We start from the raw sequence: 23,301 nt of genomic DNA on the forward strand, positions 1-23,301 counted from the left end.
TGTGTAGTTCTAGATGAGGCTAGTGAGCAAAATTTCCCGGAACTCTGAAATATTGAACTGAACTAAGATGATTGTTCCATAATACTTCTTAAAAACAGCACAAGGGCTGCAGATAACATCTCTAGGACTGAGCTCAGTACTTGGCAATGTGGACATCAGGGTATTAATTTATCAGATAACCCAATAAACTGCTACTAAAAATATCCAATTTAATGGGCTGTTAAGCTGGACTTTCAGAAACAATACATTGGTTAATGATTTTCTGCAATCATGTGACAATTTTCATTAAAAATTTTTTCTTTATTAAATTTAAAAAGAAATGTTTCTCTACAATGAACATTAAGAATGTATTCTATAATTATCTTAACAAAGCATTTATTTCTTTAATGAAGTGACTTGAAAACTAGCTAGAAATTTGACAGAATTAAATGGCAGAGAGTAAGATAACTACAAATGTTCCTAATCGTGATTGCAAAGTATCTGGTACCAGAGCTAAGAGGCTTTCTCCATCCATATGGGAATTACTCTCCACATATCACAGATTTTAACATGCCTTCCGAAGCCCATTATAATATGATACTATGAATCAAGAGATTTATATATTCAAAGTTAGTTGTGGAAAATTAATCACAGACAATTTCAACAACTCTTATTCTCAAAACTTAAAGAACTTAGCTATACTTGGCATCCCTACACATGATGATGTGGGGGGAGAGCAGCAAGGCTATAGGGACTCAGTCACTAAAACAGCTTAAGAAGCAGAACTCTCTCACAAATATTCTGGAAAAATAAATCAGAATGTAAATACAAGGTGATTCCTCCTGTGCCGAAGGGGCAGTATTTAATAAAGAAATTTGGTTCAAAAAATTCCTAAGTAAATGTGGCCTAGGAAACATATAGTCAGAAAACGTCTAAACGAAAACTAAAACATGACTCACAAATGCAGCCTACTGGATCCAGCTTCTCACGCCTACCTTCCATGCTCCCTTTCTCTGTGCATAGCAAGAAGCGAGGGAGCTACATAGCAACAACCTTTGTTAGGAGGGAATCAAGCCAAGCCAAAGCCAGCCAGGACACACAATCTTATTTTCCATCATTGGTAATGAGAATATTTTATTTTAAATGGAACATGAAGAGTTAAAGTACAGCCTTAAGGTTTCAATTTTGTACTTTGAATATCAAGAAAGCAATTACTGCAAAAAAAAAAACAAAACAAAACACAGAAACATGTTGAACTAACTACACGGAAAACAGCGTGGGTATTTAAGTCATTGTATTTATCACCATTAGTGAAAACAGATGTCCTTAGATCTCCAGTCTACAGACAGCACACTTCATAATATCCATTATTCATTTAAAACACCACAAATGTTTACAAAGAACATTTGGATTTCACAATTGCTTATAGAATATCTTACAATATTAAAAACATCATGATACTTCATATGAAAATCACTAAAGACAACTTAATCTTTCTCAGCAAAAAAAAAATTCAGTATCACAAATTTAATGTGTAAATTTACATATGAATTCAAAAAGGAATCCATTTAAACCTCACATTGCCACATAACTACCTATTTCGTAAGCTGATAAAAATGATGTACTTTTTGAAAATATGTACATCAAAACCAGAAAGTCAATGTTTACTCTTCCCTTTATTAGCAACGTTTGGTGTATTTTTCTGTTTCGGTTCCCAGAGTGCGTTTTTGACAAATCTTGAGGCAGCACCCCTGTCCAGCTTGGCAGCCTTTTTCTTGTCTGTTATTTCCTTGACTCTGTTCATGTAGACTCTGATTCTTTCCTTAGAGATAAAAAGAAAGAAAAGAAAAGGCAATGATTTCCTGAGCTGTTCACTATCTTTAGGTTTTATTATACTCTTGCTCAGTGAAAACCAACAGTGAGTATTTATTGGCAATTAAGTCCACAGGACTAGTGAGTGCAAACAGGCTAAGCATGCCCCCCCTCCCCGCGTTCTTGGACAATGTTGGGGAAGGCATACTTTAAACTCCCTTCAGTGGACATGGGGATGCACCCACCTCTTGAAGAGGCAGGAGGATCAAGACTTCAAGGTCAGTCAGTTTGAGGGCACCTTGGCTCTACACCAGACTGTCTAAAAACAGCAACAACCAAGAACCAAACATTTTAGAAGAGTTCTGAACTCTTCTAGGGAAAGGCGCATGCCAGGGTATAACAATAAACAATGACTGGCTGACATGCAGCTCTACTGTTCTAATTCACATTAACCTAAATTCTTACACCAACCAATTAATTCTCCCACCATTTTTCTAAACAGAAAATAGGTGAGGCAGTATTTATATCTATTTTATATTACTGTGTAGTGTCACAATTAAAATAGAAAGAATGAAATAGGAGCTCTTTATTTAATTTCGTAATTTTGACTGGTAATCATGGGAAATTTTCTAATAAAATACACAGACTTTAAAGGTAAGAAACATAATAGGTTTCTGGACTACTTTAAATCTCCTAAGAATATTACTAAAAATAAATAAATCTTATACTTCAAATGATGAATTAAAGTTGATGACACCATACAATACAGTAAGTGACTGATCACTGTTCAAAAACAAGTTTCACTGAAATAAAAGAGATATATGAACACACAGCAAAATACAGACCCTTACAAGTGTTTCATCACCTCAACTGAGTAACTGTCAAATCCTCTACTGCCTCCTTCTTCGGTGTCAAAGCTGCAACCCTTAGAAAGCAGCACACCCACCCTAGACCTGCCCTGGGACCTGCGCCCTCCTTCATCCAGTCTCTTCTAGTCTGCTCCACTGTCAGTCTTGTCAGGGAGCTCCTCCATTTAACACTGGCACTTTACCAGGTACCCCAATTCGCTACACCTGCTCTGCTTTTTCCTTTTCCCCATAAAATACCCCTTAGCATCCTGCACAGTCAGTATGTGTGGTGTTCATCTTATTATGGGTCACACTGTGGGTGTGGCACCTGCCACACTCCTCAGCTTTTTCTCCAAGGCATCATCTTGCTCAAAAACAATGCCAGGCTCGTAGTAGGCACTCAAACATTACTGGATGAAGAAGGCGACCGTTTCCCACTTGTGATGCATATGACAAATAGCAAATAGATTACTTCTAACTCTGGGATCAATTAGCAATGTCTGTTGCAAGGTCAGGAAAGGGTTATAGACTTAGGAATGCTTTTTATTTGCCAATCCTTATCCAGAAAATTAATATGCTCTCCATGAAATAGATTCTGAAGGAGAATGAAGACAAATGGTCTTATCCTTTTACAAACACAATATTGAGTACTGGAAATAACTTTGGGTTAAAAATAATTTCATAAAAGGACACCATTAGAAAGCCAGAAATATAACCTGTACTTCTTAAAGCCAATATCATAAATCAAATAAAATCTATACATATTCCTTTATGCCTTTCTCTTAAAATTGTTTCACAACTGCTATTTAAGTATAAATTTATTTTTCCCTCAAGAACTTTAAAAGAAGAAAATATCCTGATCTATACACTTTTTTAAATGACGATAAGAGGCCTGAATTACTCATTTTATTTTTAAGTATATTACCTATATGCTTTACTAAGATGTAAATAACACACTTTACTGGCTACTAGAAGACTTGAAAATGGGATACAATGTCAAGTGTGCTTTGCATATATATGTACATTACATTTTATGTACACAAAGAATAAATTCATTAAAATTCTTATTCATGAAGCCAAGTCAGTAAGGTAACTATGTTTGATTTCTATTTTTCTCCTTTGAATTGGATGATTTGACTTAATATTTGAAGTCAGCAAAAACTCCAAGATATTAGATCTTATTTAGTGTACTTATACATCTAAATGGAATACAGAGACAACCTAGAAGATTTACTGCAGGTTGTAAATATGTCACTGATGCAGAATTACTGGACAGTAGACATACTGCTGGTGCCAAAAAAGCTTTTAGCTTTGTTGCTGAACTGAATTCTTTACTGCTGAGAAAATGAGTTAATGGAGGAATTGAAAAGGTAGGAGAGAAATTTCCCCGTCTTTGCTAGTAAATCAACTGGAATACACTTTTAAGAATTGTCTAAGAGTTTTTTTTTTCTTAAGTAGCCCCGGAGATGAGTAAAATCTTAACAATTTATAGGAAAAATAATATGAAAGTTATAAATAATTACTGGAATTATGCCATTCTGCCCTAATTCTAATCCCCCTAATCAGCGTGATAACGGCCATAAGTCTGGAATTCCAGAGTTATAGAGCAGACCTATAAATAGGGATAAATCAAAGACGTCTTACCAATTCTTGCTTCACTGGATGCTCCTTAGGATTAACTCCTTGAGTTGCCAAATAAACTAGAAGAGAAAGACAGCATTAAATAAAGTAGTATATATAATATTAAGTGTTATAATAAAAGAAGCCCTAGTTATTTATGGAAGGAAGGTTGCACAGTTAATTCAATTTCAAATTATTTAATCTCTATGAAATATTAAGTTTGTGTGTGGATCACAGGCATCCTGTATTGACATGAAATAAAAACATTTGAATAATAAAATTACTATAAAAAATAATTCTATGCTGACTGCTAGCTCTTAAAAGCAAACCACCTTTGACATAGTAATATATTTCCTAGTAAACTACAAAGTAACATACGTACCCCAAAACATTGAATTTAATGTGTATGCAGAAACTAAGTCCACCTTGGCTTGCTCAAGTGGGTCCAACTAGTAAAAGAGAAAAAACAGAAGAATGAGAGATGCACACAAACTTTGCACATCAACAGGTAACACTTCAAACTTTTCCCAACCACACAGCATCAAAGGCATGTTTTTCTCACTTCCTAAAATCCAGTAATACAATGATCTAGTAAATAATTTGCAAAAAAATCAGTGATTCTTTTCAGTTATTTCTGAGATTGTATTTTAATTACGACACTTCCCCCTTCTCTCTTTTACCTCCAAACCCTCCTGGGTACCCCTCCCTGCTCTATACCTCTCCATCTCTATAAGCCTCCTGTTCCATACCCCTCCTGCTCTATACCCCTCCCTGCTCTATACCCCTTCCTGCTCTATATACCTCCTCTCTATACCCCTCCCTGCTCTATACCCTTCCTCTCTATACCCCTCCTCTCTATACCCTTTCTGCTCCATATCCCTCCTCTCTATACCCCTCCCTGATCTATACCCCTTCCTGCTCTATACCCCTCCTGCTCCATACGCCTCCTTTCTATACCCCTCCTGCTCCATACCCCTCCTCTCTATACCCCGCCCTGCTCTATACCCCTCCTGCTCCATACTCTTCCTCTCTATACCCCGCCCTGCTCTATACCCCTCCCTGCTCTCCTGCATATTCATGGCTGCTATTGTAAACTTACATGTATACATACATATGCCCAAATATAATCAGTGTTTTTGTTGGGTTTTTTTGCTAAAAATTTTTACTTCAGGGTATCATTTTTGATTAAACAAGGAATTTTTACACTTCGAGAAAAATTCTTCGGAATTATATCAATTTTAGAGTTATAATCTGGGCTTTTATGTCAACATAAGCATTGTACATGGTTCAGTTACATATAGGAAGGAGAACAAATGCTTGTGCAATACCAAAGACGGGAGAAAGAATTTAATTACTGTTTTTATACTGCAGTTTCCAGAAACTCTGATAATATCATTACAATACTTAAAAGGTCAAAGATAGAGTCTGTCAAAAAGAAGGCTATGAATGTCCTTGCTTTTCAAAAAAAAGTTCCCAATGCAAAAGTTTTATAGGATGTTCTGGCTAAATATACCCCAGTACATCTACATCTGACACTCCAGCAGGAAGACATGGACAGTGTCAATCGACTGATTCTTCCACGTTTCTGTCTTATAAAATTCATCTTCAGGAAACAGATTTTAAAATACCTTCTGCTACCAGGCTGTGGAAGTGCACACCTTTAATCCCAGCACTCAGGAGGCAGAAGCAGGTGGATCTCTGTGAGTTCAAGGCCAGTCTGGTCTATGGAGTGAGTTCCAGGACAGCCATGAAACCCTGTCTCAAAAATAAAGAAAGAATACCTTCTGCAACAACTCGTTCCTAGAAACGGACATCATGGTCTTCAGCATGTCATCCACAGCACCCAGGGAGCTCTCCAGGGCCGACAAGGACTCATGGATCTCCACGGGATAGTCCTCGTTCATTTCTTCACCTGCCATTTCCACCAACTGCGAAAAGAAATCTCAGAATTCATATTGGAGACAGAGCTTTAGAAAGAAAATAAAAAGCACATTTACTTTTGCATAAGGGTAGTAGGAGAATCTGAGCACGCAAGTCTAGGACAGCAGCTTCCGGTACCTTCCACCATCTCCTCCTAAGCGCACCTCCTTTCTGGGAAAGAGGAAAAAGCACGCCCAGGACACACACCAAGCCTTGGACGCCTTCAAAGCTTCAAAAACATGACTCTAACACCACATATCAATAGGCAAAACCCAATTCACCCAGATTTAGTGGCACAGGCACCTGAGAAGTGGAACAAGATACAGGTCGCCCTCAGCTGTAGGTAAGTCCAAGGCCAGTCTCTGCCACACAAGACGCCTTCTCAGAAAAAAAAAAAAAAAAAAAAAACTACATTTTTAAAAAGCATTCTAATGAAGGCAAAATTTTTTTGAAACTGAAAGTCTAATTTTAAAAAAATCCTCTAACATGTGCTGAAGAAATCTAAAAAGTGAGTTTGAAAATTTTATGTTTTATTTAGCTTTTGAAAGCTTAGGATCATTCTGACAGTTCATTGTATTAAACTTAAAAAACAAATCCTAGACATGAAAAATCTTTATCAACTAGCACAAAAATTACTTTTCAAGTTCAAGTTCATATATGTATTTATAGTCCTTAAGCATCTTAACAACAGTTGTGGAAGCATACACTTGAGCTTTCAGTGCACCTGCTTGAATACTCTATTACCTTGGGAAAAAAAAATCACTAAATCTCTCTGGGCTTCAAAGTTTTCATTCATAAAATAATCTAGTTGATCTCATGATCTGTAAAGGTCATTATCAAAATCGTGGATAATTTTGTTGTATATGAAAACACTATTATAGATATATAATATCTGTCATCTAAGGATACATACTGAAGTACACATTGATAAAAACCATGAACTTGAAAAAGTAGCCTTCATAAAGTAAACCAAAGTGCAAAACAAGGATTACGTAGATTATACAATGAAGTTGGAGAGCAGTTATGACTCAGGGCCTGCACTGCAGGATGAAGAGGTGCAGCCTAGAACATTCACACAGCATTACAGGAAGGGGAGAGGAAGGAGGTGCTCACCGGACCTGCACAGCTGCTCAACAATGCTCGTAACTCTACCATTGGCAACAGAGGCTGACATTTCAGATCACTGGATTATGGTACACAAATCTTTAAGACATTGTCATTTCAGTGGGCAGGGCAGGCCAGCTGCCTGGGAACTGAACCAAAGCCTCAAGAACGCTAAGCACACAACCTACTTCTAAGTTACACCCCAACCTCAAAAATATACCTCTATGTTTATCTGATTCTTTACAATGTATCCATGTGAAAACACATAGATCAGGTTAAATCCAAACAAAATACTAAAGAAATAAACCTGTGGCACAACAGGAAGAGCCTCTGCGAATCAATTTAACAAACCGGCAGAAACTAGACACAACTCCACAGAGAGTAGACAAAGAGGCGAGCGACTCACAAAGGAATCCAGATGACTACAAAGAAAACTACTCGACTTCACCAAGGAAACCACGAGAACAAAATGCCATTTTTCATGTGTGAAGCAATACCTGATGTAAGCAAAAGGTGGCCACGAACAGGCCCTTTTCACCGTTAGCCGTTTGATTTAATTAAGCATCTTCTAGATTTGATACTTCATTTCAAAATCGTATGCATGTGTTCTTTGGCCCAGTAAACGTATTTCTCAGAAATGTACATTTAATTTACATGAAACATGTTAGTGTGCATCCACAGCAATATTTCTCAAAACCTCAAGATAGTGCCTACGAATACAGACTGATTAACTAAATTAGGACATACCATCCAATAAAGCACCCTGCAGTAGTAAAAGCACTGAGGTGTGGTTCAGAAAGATTTGTAAGGTAGGTCAGGAGGTGAAAACTGAAGAGCAACATAAACAATATATCTCACTTATTTCTTTACTTAAAAAATTAATGTCCACAATGGGTTCCATTATGATACTGAATATGTGGGTCTTATTGCACTACGTGTATATTCAACCCTCATATTACCTTCTCTTCATTTAAGAAAACAACATGAGTAGACACATACTTGTTGCTATGGCCTGGATGTGTATCCCAGAAAGACCCATGTCAGGCTGTGGTCCCCAGCTCATGACAATTTTGGAAGATAGCAAAACCTAAGAAGTCTAAGAAATAGGGGGCTGGAGAGATGGCTCTTCCAGAGGTTCTAAGCTCAATTCCCAGCAACCACATGGTGGCTCACAACCATCTGTAATAAGATCTGGTTCCCTCTTCTGGCCTGCAGGCGTATATACAAGCAGAACACTGTGTACATAATAAATAAATAAATTTGAGAGAGAGAGAGAGAGAGAGAGAGAGAGAGAGAGAGAGAGAGAGAGAGAGAGAGAGAAAGAAAGGAAAGGAAAAAGAAACCCTAAGACCTGGCTGCAGTTTTTTGGTCATACTGGGGGAGGGGGCGGTCTTCAAGAAGACTGTGGACTTGGGTGGATTTCCCTCCCTCTCAGCCTCTCCCTGGCACATACAAGAGCAGCAAGGATCAGTCATGGACTGAACCTCCAAAACTATAAGCCCAACAATCCTTTCCTCTCTTTACGTTTATCCCTTTTTCAAGCAGCAACTGAAAACTAACATACTTATACACACATGTGAGTTCTCTAAAACATACAAAATAAACTGTTAACTGTAACTACTTCCAGGAAAAGAAAAACAGGGAAGTGAGACGGCGTACCTTATTACATTCTCGGAACTAGGACTATAGGAGATTTACACAATCTGCTAAAACAAATCTATAATAAAAGCTTCATGCGTTTGACAATTTGAAATTTACTGGGGATGACAGACAAACGCTCGCTTCCCCTTACTTAGCAGCTATAGGCAAACCTATGACTCTTTAGCTCCACTACCACATTCAAAGAACCAAAATGTCTTCTTTTCCCTGGGGCTGAATTTTCTGGCCAACATAGAGGTATATTCTTCCTCAATCTCATTGCCTCTTCTAGCTTAGCTTCCTGAACGGTCACACCTCCCACCAACTGTCTCAGAGACACCACCACAAACCTAACCTCCCTTGATGCCCACCAGCCAGTTTTCAACCTTAGCTCGAGGTGCCTTCCTGAGGACACAAACACAGAGCCCAGCTGGGAGCACTATCAATCCCCTCACTCATTCCTGAACCGACTGCGCACTCTCTCCTCGGCTTGCAGGGCACACTGGCATATCAAGAAGAGCATGTGCTGAACACTCACTCGCCAGCCACAAGGGCTTGCTCACTCACCACAGAGGTATCCAGAACTGACAACAAATAACCCTGATGCTTGGAATGCATTGATGAGCAGAAACCTGGACCCTGAGCTTCTGTGCTTACTGCACATGATACACCTCAATCCACTAATCACAGAAACACAAAATCACAGTGGTGTGGGGAGATACAGGGTGCCCTGACACTGCAAACTAGCAGGCATAACAAGACCCGAGGAAAGCAAACCCATCTCCAAACACTCTTCAGAGTGGAGTCAAGTAGACAAACACAGCATGTGGGGAGGAGTCTTCACGGCAATACCCTAACTAGGTACTGACACTCAGCTCGCTGAGCCCTGCAATGGCGCCTTATCCTTTCAGGGCAAAACACTCTTTTATGGGCCGGGCGATGGTGGCGCACGCCTTTAATCCCAGCACTCGGGAGGCAGAGTCAGGCAGATCTCTGTGAGTTCGAGACCAGCCTGGTCTATAAGAGCTAGTTCCAGGACAGGCTCCAAAGTCACAGAGAAAAGCCTGTCTCGAAAAAACAAAACAAACAAAAAAAAAGCCACTCTTTTATACAACATGAAAGCAACGTCAAAGTCTGGCCCTGTCATCCTTCAGCCTTAATTCTTTCCCTCACACCAACACACATTAAGCTTCTGTTTCTGTCCTTAATCTACATGAGTAAAAAATCCCTACAACTCTGGAACTAGACCAGTCACGAAGGCAGAATCAGCTGTGGGTACCAGGAAAGAGGATTGCTAAAGCACCCTTCAAACAGCTAACTGGGTCGGGGTGGGAGTCCGAGGAGTTAGGAGAGGAGTGGAGTGAATATGACTAAAATATATTGTATGCGCGTTAGGATTAGGTTAGGGTTAGAGCTAGTTCTCAAAGAATTAATAAATGTATTAGAATCCAGCTGACTGGGAGATGTGGCAGGGCGAGAGGGGAAGAGATCAGCAAGTAAAACAATGAAAGTCCTCTGCAGGCGTGGCGGGCCACGCTGGCTGCTGTACAGGATGGATGAACTCTAGGGGACTAATTATGGAGGATGAAATGACAGCATCAGCTATGAACCTAAGCAGGCAGAAGGAACTGAAGGTGGAGGACAGCAGTCCAGCTTGGGTTGGATTTTGTAGGCAAAGGCAGCAGAATCCACTCAGGGGCTGATCGTGGGTTGCAAGAATAAGGTGAGACAACCAGAAGAGCGGAGCTGCTGCTAACCAAGACATAAGCAGACACAGTGGTGCACACTCACGACCCCAGCCTGGGGAATCTGAGGCCAGAAATCCTGAGTTCAAGGCCAGCTAGACTATTTAGTGAAGTCCTGTTATCAACAAAAGCAAGCAAGCAAACAAACACAAAATCTGCCCTAAAACAAGATAGGCAGGATTGTGGGAACAGAAAAATATTCAGATGTTTGCTGAGTCATCAAATAGAAGTGTTGAAGGGGAAGCTAAGTATAAGGAGTCTAGAATTGAAGGAAGTGGTCGCTGGTTGAACAAAAAATTGAAAATTGTGAATGAATAGATGGTATTTAATTAAAGTCATAAGATGGGAACCAACGACTAAAGGAATAAATGAAGACAGAAAAAAGAAGTTGGTCCAAGGCCAAAGTGCTGAGGTGTTGAATATCTCGCGTAAGTTATTTAATACAGTACACTACATACTATGTAATTTACCCTCGAGATCACAAGAGTCACTTTGATCCATGCTGACACTGCTCACCGTCATGAGCACCGTAGCACACATCATTAGCCCAGAAAAGATGGAAACTCGGAGTACAGCTTCTACACCCCACACATAGTCAACTGGGACAAAAAAGATGAAATCTCAGAGTACAGCTTGTACACCCCACAGACACACTCAATGTGCAGCTTCTACACCCCACACATACACACTCAAAATGCAGCTTCTACACCCCACACATACACACTCAGAGTACAGCTTGTACACCCCACACATACACACTCAATGTACAGCTTCTACACCCCACATATACACACTCAAAATGCAGCTTCTACACCCACACCCAACCCCCTCCCACACACAGAGAGTTAACTGGGACCCAAGTTTGGAGAATCTTAGCATCATGTCACAGTTTGGACTTACAAATACTAGAAGTTACTACATGGATACAGGAGGAAAATATATGGTAATGTATATTTGAAAGCTGTTTTCATCTCTATGGCAATTAGAGTTCCATATAATAACCACATTAGTGACAGAAAGAAAATCCAACATATACTTAATGGATTTTTGTAACAAGAAAGCAATTTGAAGGTTTGGCACCATAATTCTATTCTTATAATTACATTTTATACAACATTACCTTAGAAATAATGATGCACCATATATATAAGTTCTCAATAAAAACTACTGTCTTGGTCAGTGATTCTGCTAGTGTTACCTGCAATTTTCAGTAAAATCTGAGAATATATAAGGCTTCCTTTTCAAGTGTATTAACCTCTAAAAACACATCACAGGAGTTAGAGAAATTGCTGACTGGATAAAGCACCTGCCCCCACCCCAAGCTTGAGGGCTGGAATTCAGATCTCCTGCACCCTCATAAATGTGGGGCAGGTATGGAGGGGGCCCAACATTCAGAAGGCAGAAACGGGGAATCACTTAGCATCCTAGCTAGAATGGCTGAAGTTAGTGAGTCTCGGGTCCAATGAAAAATGTTGTGGAGTGCCACTCAATAAACAAACTGAAGGACTGAAGAAGCCATCATGTTCGGACTTCCACATACACACACGAGCACATATTCTTGCAGATGAGAAAATACACACACAATCCAAAAATTCAGCAATAAAAAAGCACATAAATTACAAGGCTGGCAAGGCGGTTTACCAGTTAAAGGCACTTGTTTATCTTCCAGAGAACCCAAGTTTGGTTCCCAGCAACCAGATTGGGAAGCTCGCAACCACCTGTAATTCCAGCTCCATAGGGCCTGACTCTTTTTACTGTTGATGCTGGCATGGCATGGTGGTGTACGCCTTTAATCCCAGCACTTGGGAGGCAGAGGGAGGCGAGGCTCGGAGTATGAGACCATCCTGGCCTACACAGAGTATTCCAAGACACCCGGGGCTACACAGCGAAACCCAGTCTCAAAACATGAAAAAAAAAAAAATTAAGGAAGCCTTTATCTCAAGTGAGCTAACATTGCCACCGCGAGCGTTCCGATCTTGGGCAGAATAGTAAGGAGTGCATGGAAAAATTACTCTTTTCGCCTTCCATCACGGCCTTTCTCCGTTTAGATTTGAAATCAACCAGAAACAGATGACGGTGGGTTTTCACTTGTCGCTTTTCAACCCTTGAAAGGCAACGTTAACAAGCGAAGGACAAAGGCAGGGTTGGGAGAGAAACCAGGGGCCGAGGCAAGGCAGAGCCTGAGAGCGCATTGCCAGGCTCAGGGGACTGCCGGGACCGCGCTAGCGGCACCGAGGCCCCGCTGGCTCCCCAGTCGGCCACAGGACGGACGCGATCCCGGGACGCCGGAAAAGGGGCCGTGACAGAAACTTGACAATCACCCGAACCCAGCTTTGAACTATACCTCAAAACCGTGGACGACTGGCTCCGGGAAAGAGGTCGCACGGTGATGACGCCATGACTCCGCCTCTGCCTGCCACGCCTGCGTCGCTCCGGGGCTCGCGCATGGCGCATGCGTAGTTCAGTACCGCGGCTCACACCCGGAAGCGTAAGGAAGGAAGCCCTGGCATCTTGTGTCGATTAGGCTTCTGCCCTCACCCACCCCAGAAGCGAGTTGAGTGTTCTCTACCGCTTTGTTCAGATCTTTCCCTTGCCGGAAACTGGGGCCAGAGCTCAGATTAAGTTTTTGAGGGGCTCCTCTAGACTAGGTAGGGTCTCTGCCTGTCTGCCAGATGCTAGGCTAAGGGATACTTATGAAATACAGTAAAACAAAAATTTTTAAATAGGGCCGTGGCCATATGCAGAGTACAAGCCCGGGTTTCGTTATTTTGCTTCTGTTTTTGAGCGGGTCTCTTGTATTATGGATGGCCTTCAATTCACAACTCGCTTCATGTTTGTTGGCTGTGCCACCGTTTCCAACTGCAGGGGAGTTTTATGTCAACTTGACGGGAGTTAAAGTAACTAAGAGGAGGGCCAATTAAGAAAATGCCTCGCCGGGCGGTGGTGGCGCACGCCTTTAATCCCAGCACTCGGGAGGCAGAGGCGGGCGGATCTCTGTGAGTTCGAGACCAGCCTGGTCTACAAGAGCTAGTTCCAGGACAGGCTCCAAAACCACAAAGAAACCCTGTCTCGAAAAACCCAAAAGAAAAGAAAATGCCTCCATAAAATGAGGTTACAAACAGTCCTGTAAGGTATTTTCTTAATTAGAGATTGACGGGAGAGGCTAGCCCATCATGAGTGATGCGTATCCTGTGCTGATGGCCCTGGATTCTACAAGAAAGCAGGCTGAGTAAGCCTTGAAAAGTGAGCAGCACCCTCCGTGGCCTTTGCATCAGCTCCGTGTTCCTGTCCTGTTTGCTCCTGTCCTGACTTCCTTAATGAAGGACTATGATACGGAAGTGCAAGCTGAATAAATCCTTTTCTTCCCAACCTTTACTGAACTGAGCCATCTCTTGGGTCCCTCAGTTTGAACATTCATCTAGGATAAAATACGTAATACTGTATTTTCAGAATTTATCATCAATATTTATTCAGTTGTCAGTTCTAACAATTTATCCTTTAAAATTGCCTTAAGTTATTGAATTTTATTTAATCACGACTAAATTATTTGGGGGTACTTTTGTGGATGATAATCAATTTACAGTTTTTTGTTTGTTTATTTTAGTTTGTTTGGTTGGTTGATTGGTTGGGTTTTTTTCAAGACAGGGTTTCTCTGTGTAGCCCTGGCTACACAGGGCTACACTATAGACCAGGTCACACTATAGACCAGGCTGGCCTTGAACTCAGAGATCTGCCTGCCTTTGCCTTGTAAGCACTGGGATAAAAGATAAAAGATATGTGCCACCACCACCTGACTAAATACAGATTTTACACATTGCTGGAGTAACAATTTCCGAACATTAAATTATCTCAAGCTGTTATTAGCAAAAGCCATTTCCTTTTTGTAAAGCTTTTCTATTTTTGTTAAACTTGCAAATCCAGTAAGTACAGCAATTTGGCTATGTGGTGGTTTAAGAAAAAAATAGCCCCCCTAGGCCAGCTAATCCAACAATGGTTGTCTATAAATGGAATATCCAAGAATCCAAGAATTCAGTAGTTCTTTCATTCAGAAGGCTGGATGTCTCATCTGGTTGCCAGTACACACTGGGATCCCAAAGAAGTGGGCTCTAATGCCAGTGGACTTGCTATGAAGGGCAAGAACAAAGGGGGCAATGAAAAACTTTCTTCTTCATGTCATTTTATAGATTGCCAGCAGAAGGTTTAATCCAGATTAAAGGTGGATCATCCCACCTCAAAAGATCTGGATTAGAGGTTTATCTTCCCAGCCTTAAACGATCCCAATTAGAAGGGGGTCTTCCCATTTCAAATGATTTAATTAAGAAAAGGCTCAGCCGGGTGTGGTGGCACATGCCTTTAATCCCAGCACTCGGGAGGCAGATGCAGGCAGATCTCTGAGTTTGAAGCCAGCTTGCAGAGTGGGGTCCAGGACAGCCAGGGCTACACGGAGAAGAAAAGAAAAGAGAAGAGGAGAGGAGAGAAGAAAATGTAGTACAATGGAGTGTTACTCAGCTTTTAAATAATGAAATCATGAACTTTACAAGTAAATGGTATTAGAGAAAAATCATCCAGAGTGAGGTATCCCAGACCCAGAGTGACAAACATGGTATGTGCTCCCTTATATGTGGATATTAGCTGTAAAGTCAAGGAGCACCACAGAGGGTAGGTAGACAGTAAGGGACTAAAGAAGACAAAGAGATCTTATTAGGAAAGGGAGATAAACTAGATGGTTATGGATGGGGTTGGGGGCTGGAATGAGAGGATCAAGTGGGGAGGGGGAGAGAAGAGGGGAAGGAATGAGGGAATAGAGGAAGAGATAGCCAAAAATAAGTGCCTTTGAGGGGTAGTAGGGAAAACTAATACAATAAAAGCTTCCTAAAGTATGTACATATATTAAGGTGATCTAAATGAAATCACCAAATAATAGGGGCTACAGAGTTCCAACTGGCCATCTCTTGTCACCATATGAAGCTTCCAGTACCAGGACTGGGTTACATCTAACTGTGTATATGGCCAAAGGGAATTCCATGGGAATCCCCAAACAACCAAGGCCATTGCCAACTGTAGCTTGCTCTCCACAAACTGAAGGCAAGGCCTCATTGCTGAAAATGACAGCTACCCAACTCATTGAATATGAAGGAATCAAGCTGGTGCCTACATAGAGACTTCACCCCTACGTTCAGTGTCTTTGGCACAAGAAGGTACTCTTTGCCAGGCAGTGGTAGCGCATGCCTTTAATCCCAGCTCTCGGGAGGCAGAGGCAGGAGGATCTCTGTGAGTTTGAGGCCAGCCTGGTCTACAAGAACTAGTTCCAGGACAGGCTCCAAAGTCACAGAGAAACCCTGTCTCGAAAAACAAAAAACAAAACAAAAACAAAAAAGAAGGTACTCTTCACACTACCAAAAGAGAAATGTAAACACCAACCCAGCCACAAACCCTTGGAATAACAATGGTGTCCTGCCTGCAATGCAGTGGCGGCACAAAGCTTGTACAAGTAACCAACCAATATCTGATTTGATTTAAGGCCCACCCATGAGAAGGAACCCATATCCAGCATGGCTTGGATGACCAAGGAGCTGAGACTATACAACACAGGAACCTATGGTAAAACCAAACACTACTAGTCTTTAAAAAAGAGTAGCAGGTCAGGGCATGGTAGTGTATGCCTTTAGTCCCAGCACTCAGGAGGTAGGGGCAGGCAGACATCCATGAGTTTGAGGCCAGCTTTGTCTACAAATCAAGTTATAGGACAGTGAATGCTGTTACACAGAGAAGCCCTGTCTCAAAAAAAAAATACCCAAAAATGTAGCCTTAAAATGACTCCTAATGCCTTGCTGGGCCATTGTCAGAGAAACATCCTTCTGCAGCAGATGGGAACAAATATAGAGACCCAAAGCCACATACTATGCAGACAGTGGGAGACCTTGGAACACTCAGCCCTAAACAAGATGTCTTTATCAAATCCCTCCCCTCTGGTTCAGGGAATCCTGAAGAAGAGAAGACATAAAGAGTCCTTAATCTCGGGCTAAAGATATCCCTCTTCCAGGGCTCAGGAATCTTCATGGCGGAGGGGACCGAATGCCGTAGACAGTGAATGACAACGAAGTAGTGTTGACTCCCTGTGAAAGGCAAAGTGACTAATGCACAATTTCTTTTTCAAGATCAAGCAAGATAAAATCCTGGCATGGGAGAAGGAAGGGTTACGAAATTGCACCCATAGGTAGGGAACTATCTATGGGCAACTGATGGCTGTGGGAAGCAGAGAGTTGTGCAAATTCTAATTGATCTTAATAATAAAAACCCGGAGTCGGACTTTAGGGGGTGAAAGCTGAAAGATCGGAGAAGCCGAGCAGCCAGTAACAAGTTTTTACCTCTATGAAATCCTCAGACCAGATGGGGTATCCTGTTTCTACAAGTCTTCAGACGGAATGCCTTGAGCTCCTGTCTCCCCACGCCTTATATTCCTCTCTCCACCCAGCCATAACCCTTCCTGTCTCCACCTCCCTAGTGTTGGGATTAAAGGCGTGTGACTCCCAAGTACTGGGATTAAAGGTGTGAGCCACCACCACCTGGCTCTGTTTCTCTGAGACTGGCTCAATCTACTGTAGCCTAGTGTGGCCTTGCCTGTGGCTCTGTTTCTCTTTGAGATTGGAGCACTCTGCTGTTGTTGCCTAGTATGGCCTTGAACTCACAGAGATCCTTCTGCCTCTGCCTCCTTGGTGCTAGGATTAAAGGTGGATGCCACCACTGCCTGGCTCTGTTTCTCTTTGAGACTGGATCAATCTACTGTAGCCTAGTGTGGCCTTGCCTGTGGCTCTGTTTCTCTTTGAGATTGGAGCACTCTGCTGTTGCCTAGTATGGCCTTGAACTCACAGAGATCCTTCTGCCTCTGCCTCCTTGGTGCTAGGATTGAAGGTGTATGCCACCACTGCCTGGCTCTGTTTCTCTTTGAGACTGGATCAATCTACTTGAACTCACAGAGATCCTTCTGCCTCTGCCTCCCTGGGGTCAGTGCTAGGACTGAAGGTGTGTGCCACCACTCCCTGGCCTCTACGTATAACTAGTTGCTCACTTCTCACCCGGATCCTCGGGCAAGCTTTATTTGTTATAGCAGAAACAAAATATCACCACAGAGAGTCCATTCTCTTCAGGTGCATGGCCCTAAGAGGGTACCCATGGTCCAGGGGATGGCCTATTCTCATGCGCACATGGCAGCACCAACTAGGCTGAGCGGGTTTAAGAATAAATGTCGGGAGTCTTTGTCCTGCCAGCATTCTCTCCTGCTCCCAAAATTCTGCTTAGTTAGCTATTGGCTGTTTAGCTTTTTATTAAACTAACTATAGTGACATACTTCACACAGTATAAAGGAATATTCCACAACAAATAAAAGCACAAGAAATTGGGAGGAAACAGAGGAGAGGGATAGGAAAGGTATTGGGAGGATGAAAATGGGGGGTGGGTTTCATCAAAACACATGGACGTATGAAATTCTTTCTTTTATTTCTTTACTTTTAAAGCGTTTTGAGTGTTCCTTTTTTTATTTGTATTTGTATGAGTGTTTGGCCTGCATGTTTGTGCACCACATGCATGCCTGGTACCCACAAAAGTCAGAAGAGGGCATCAGTTTTCCTGGAACTGGAGTTACAGGTGGGTGTGAGCTGCCATATGGGTACTGGGAGTCAAACCCACGTCCTTTGCAAGAATATCAAGTGCTCTTAACTGCTGAGAAATTTATTTAGACCCATGTATAAAGTCTTTAAACAATAAAAGGAAAATAATCATTAGAAATTAAGTATTTTTTATTTTAAAGGAACTGATTTGAGGGCCTGAGAAGACAGTACAGCTGGTAATGTGCTCGCAGCCAGAATAAGGACCTGAATTCGATGCCTGGCACTGGCATGAAACACCAGGCACAGTGGCTCGTGCCTGTAACCTCAGCACAGAAATGGAGATGGGATCTCGGGGTTCGCTGGTCAGCCACTCTAGCCAATCAGTGAACTCTGGATTCTTTGAGAGTACTTACTTATAAATATAAGAGGGGGCAGGGTCTGTCGTGCCTCCTTGAAAGATCTCATGGGAGGATTCCTACCTAATAACATCTGAAAACAAAGTTTATTGACATAATGAAATAGATGCATTCATCAGAATGAACACTTCTGTTTCACATAGGTCTGTATTATCTTTGCAAATCTGCCATCTTCATGTCAAGACCAAGTTGAATTTACTGAACTGAGGCGAAAGAAGAAAAACTAAAGAGCTGAAGACTGTACGTCATCAACAGTGTGGGCAACGTGTGTGGTGCAGCTGCAAGCAGTGTCCTGAGCCTGGACAATCATGACGGCTCCCCTAACAATCCAAGGAAAAATGGAGAAACTTCTATTTCTGTTCAGGAGAATTGTGATGAAGGCAAATGATAAAAGCGTGGAAGGACACGAGAAACTGAAAGTACAGCAGGCTGGAAGGTTCTGATGTGGCCCATTGGTCCTCCGCACTCTGAGTTGTTTAGAAACATATGGGCTTGTCTTGCTTTGCTACTGTTCAGGTTAGGAATGCTGAGTAAACTCTCACAACATGAATATAATTTTCAGGTTTTTTTTAAAAAAATATTGCAAACAATCCCAATGTTCTCTACACTTTGTTAATACGCGCGGCAGACTGAGGAAACCACTCAGAAGATATTGAGGATGCCTAGTGGAATAACCCGCATCCCACCACCCTAAGTTTTTGTTTTTCTTTAAGCATCCCATGCTGATGCAAACTCCCCATGTGTTTTGTATGTGAACCATGACCCTAAAAGAAATCTAGTGGCCAGAGCTGGTGGTGAAAGGGAAGAAGTCCCACTGGTGTTCAGTTAAGTGACTGATTTTAGCAAAAGCAACTTGCTGCTGATCTGAAAGTATGATTTGGACCCCAATGTTGACACAGACCTAAGATTCATGATAAGTGAGTTCATTTAGTTAAAAAAAATCCTGTAATAATTCTAAATAGAACAAAAATTTACTAAATAACTGACTACTGTATAATAAAATTTCATATTAATTACCCTTGAATCCTTCTAAAACCTTGTATGTATTCTGTTCAGTTTTCCACACCATAAATTTGCTTTTTTTTTCTAGTCCTCACACAAGTGGCTTTAGTTCTGTATTCATTTCTAAGGCTAAAAGTCTAAGGTTGGATAGAAGGACTACATTTTCTGTAATATTTTCCTACATTTTATGCTATAAAGTAGATTTTGTATTTCATAAACTCAAGGATATGAAAATATTTTCACATGTATTCCCCTCTCTCTGAGACAGGGTATTTCTGTCCTGGAACTCTATGTAGACCTGACTGGCCTCGAACTCAAAGAGATCTGCCTCTGCCTCCAGACTGCTGGGTTTAAAGGCATGCTCTGGGATTTTTAGCTTTCTGGGTCTCTCCTCTGCTTTGTGGAGGGTCTTTTTCTCTGTATGTCTGCAGCTTGTATGCATTTCCTTGCCATGAAAAACACCTTTCTTCAATTGCTAAATAAATGTCACCTTTATTTGTTATAAGGCCCAGTCACTGTGGATTCCCCACATTTTAGGTAGCTGGTCAATACATTTTCAATTTTTTCCACAACCGTCTTTCACCATGTGGCAGTTCCTCCCACCAAGAGGTGGAGTATGTTTTCCAACTTTTGACTCCAGGTATGACTACTTGAATTGTTGTGGCCAGTAAAGGATACAGGCTTATGAATCAGGGGTTGATGTGTTGGGCTTCTGTCTTCACCATCAACAGGATAGGCCCTCACTGGTATATTGTGCTAGGGTGACAGACATGAAAAGAGAGCCCAGCTGTGCCCACCTGTATTAGCTCACACTCATAGCCGACTCAGAGCCCATCTCCTAACTAAATTTGTGAGCCTAGCCGCAACCAAGAGGTAGTTCAATTTAGAGAAACATTCTTCCTGCGAAGTGGACAGATCAGTATTACTTATAGGAAAGATGAAAGTAAAGCAAAAACATGAAATGCAAGTCTTCCACGAGCTAAGTAATCAGAACTGTGGGGAAATCTTGTCTTTGGGGAGCTGCTTTCCTGGTGCCAAGGCTTCAGGCTTCTCTCACTGTGAGCACTGAGTTTCCTGGAAACATTTGCACTCTGGACACTTTACTTTTTAGAGGGCCCTGTTAAACTATCTCACAATGTCATAGCGCTTCCCCAACATAAACTCCTGGAGACACTAGAATGAACCATGAATTATCTTCAGGGAAGAGATTCTTACCAAGTCTCTCTAGGCTAATAGTTTTCTCCCTGACTTGACCCCTCTGAGGCATCTTGAGCTACAGTAACCTAAACATGAAAACAAAACAAAAGAAAAAAAGTGAGAAGCATGTCGTTTCTCCTATCTACAACTTCACTAAGCGGACCTGCAAGTTTCATTCAGGCTCTAAGTGCTTTAGTACTATAGCTCCTGGGCTTTCCTTGATCTGCCTTCATAGAGCTCAGTGCTGTGATAGCTTGGAAGTGTAGGGTCCCCTTCTCTGGGCACTCGGAGTGTAATACCAAAGACTTCCTTCAGTCAGGGGTGGGTCTAACCAGGAGTTAACAGATCCAAATCTCCTTCTCACAAAGACAGACACCCTCTGTGTGAATGTTATCTCCTGCCAGATAAGCGATCAGCAGGTCAGACACCTCCTTATCTGTGGGTGGAGAGAGCCAGAGCTCTGCTCCTGTTGCTACCTGGCTTATTCTCCACCCTTATTGCTAGTGACCTGGCATTGCTTGTGCACCTTTCTCAGGTTCTACCTACCTAAACCAAGAGGCTCCTGGCTTCTCAGAGGGCAGAAGCACACCTCAAAATAGCACAGACTTTCAGGGAGGTCCTGAGATTTAGATTCAGGGTCTGTCTCCAGACAGAGGCATTGGGAGCAACGCCTCAGAGACATCCTTCTGAGCTGACATCCAACTGGCTGTGAACAGCTGAGGTCTGATAAAGAAGAAACAGTGAAGAAAGCAGGGCACAGAAGCGAGTGTCTTCAGCTTCCTGTGGGAGGGAGAATGTCTTTTGACTACAAGGTTGTTTTGCGGGTTTTGTCTGCACTGAATGATACACAGCACTGCAGGACAAGTTGGGGGTTTTACTCGGGCTTTTTAAAGAATAATGGCTTTTTTCCCATGTAAATCTGAAGCAAGGAAGGTGGGAAGGAATCTCGGTGTCCTTCAGGAAGAGAACTGATGGTGTGAAGAAGCCCTTAACTGAGAACATGTCATTAAAATCAGAACTTCCAAGCACACGAGTAGTGGAGGTGAGGGATTTGACATTTCCTTTGTAAAACAGTTACTTGCTTTAAAAGCAAAGCCAAGTCTTTTCCCTGGGAAGGAGTCATTCCTGGTGCTAGGAATGAGATTAGCTCCAGGATGCAATGATGCAACTTTAGTCTCACTGCATCAAAACAACCACAGATGCTATGTACACAGTGGGCTTTCTCATGTGTTTATATTTTGGGGAGAGATCCTTCTTAACGTAATGTATTTCTTGGGGTTCAGTCTGCCTTGTGTGCTCTCTGGGACTTAAACTGCAGATTTCCCCAGCTGGCTTTAAAAGGCTCAAAATCATTTTCTTCTTGTCATCAGAGCTCTACAGTGCAAACATCACCCACAAGGGGGCAGTGCACCCTGGTTATTCAGTTAAACTAAAGCTTGGGATTTGCAAAACCCATCTCTAGGACAGCAGTCACCAGGACACACGTGGTGAAAGGCAGGTTTCAGCACATGAACATTACCGAATTTTGTGTCTCCCAAGCACTCAGTGTTTATCAGAAACTTTCTGGCCCTTTCTAAGGGTGGGGTGGGGAATAAAACCATTTTCTGTTGCATTGTCCTTAGACCTCCACAGGGGCAAAAAAAAAAAAAATCTGTATAAATGCAAAATGCACCCACTTAAGACACCAACAGATATGACTTGAGGCAGGTGCTGGCACATGCTGGGACAGGGATGCTCTACTGTTGGTTTAAGTTCCTTTTGTGAATTTGTGGAGATCTGAGAAGAACCGTGTTCCTCCAATGCTTGTACCTGCCTTGGGAATGCCCTAGTTGCAACAAGTACTTAGGGTTTGGAAGAAATTACAAAGTGGGACTTTTCAAGGGAAAAAAAAGTTTAGTCGAGATCAAGTTTTTTTTTTTTTTTTTCATATTTCTACTAAGCTGGGTTTCCATCCACTGGGCACAAAATATAATCCACATGATCCGAAGCAGAAGAAATAAAAGCATGGAACATCTGTATCTTGTCCAGACCACAATGACAGGAAGGTGAAGGAGTATTACTGGGTACTCCCAGATGATGAGAAAGATGAAGGGAACACTGGCTACCAAACTCCAAATGATGAGAAAGATGAAGAAACAGCACTGGGTACCAAACCCCAGAAAGTGTCTATAAAAGCATGAGTTGATCACACCCCAGCATTTGCCCCTTGGGTGAACTCTACCAGAGGATCGTGCTTGACTGGCTTACTGTATGTAGCAGGATCTGTTTGTATCTCCTGATGGCCTCTGCTCCACCCGCCTCAGCACCAGAACCTCCAGTTGTCTGCTTGCTGTTTGGCTGCACATCACCCTATCACGGCTTTTAATGCCTACTTTCCAGCGGTGGCACCATGCTGACTGCAGGCAGAATCTTT

General features: G+C 41.9%; 1 protein-coding gene across 1 annotated transcript; it reads right to left on the reverse strand.

The window, feature by feature from the left end:
* Positions 1-338: 338 nt before the first annotated feature.
* Positions 339-13,065, reverse strand: C1d (C1D nuclear receptor corepressor). Its single transcript, XM_057772348.1, has 5 exons — positions 13,011-13,065; positions 6,041-6,187; positions 4,642-4,708; positions 4,284-4,339; positions 339-1,801 (listed from the first exon to the last, which is right to left on the reverse strand). Exons 2-5 carry the CDS (start codon positions 6,176-6,178, stop codon positions 1,637-1,639), a joined length of 426 nt encoding a protein of 141 aa, XP_057628331.1. The 5' UTR covers positions 6,179-6,187; positions 13,011-13,065; the 3' UTR covers positions 339-1,636.
* Positions 13,066-23,301: the final 10,236 nt, after the last annotated feature.

This window comes from Chionomys nivalis, chromosome 6, assembly GCF_950005125.1.
Source record: "Chionomys nivalis chromosome 6, mChiNiv1.1, whole genome shotgun sequence".
Lineage (NCBI taxonomy): Eukaryota > Metazoa > Chordata > Mammalia > Rodentia > Cricetidae > Chionomys > Chionomys nivalis.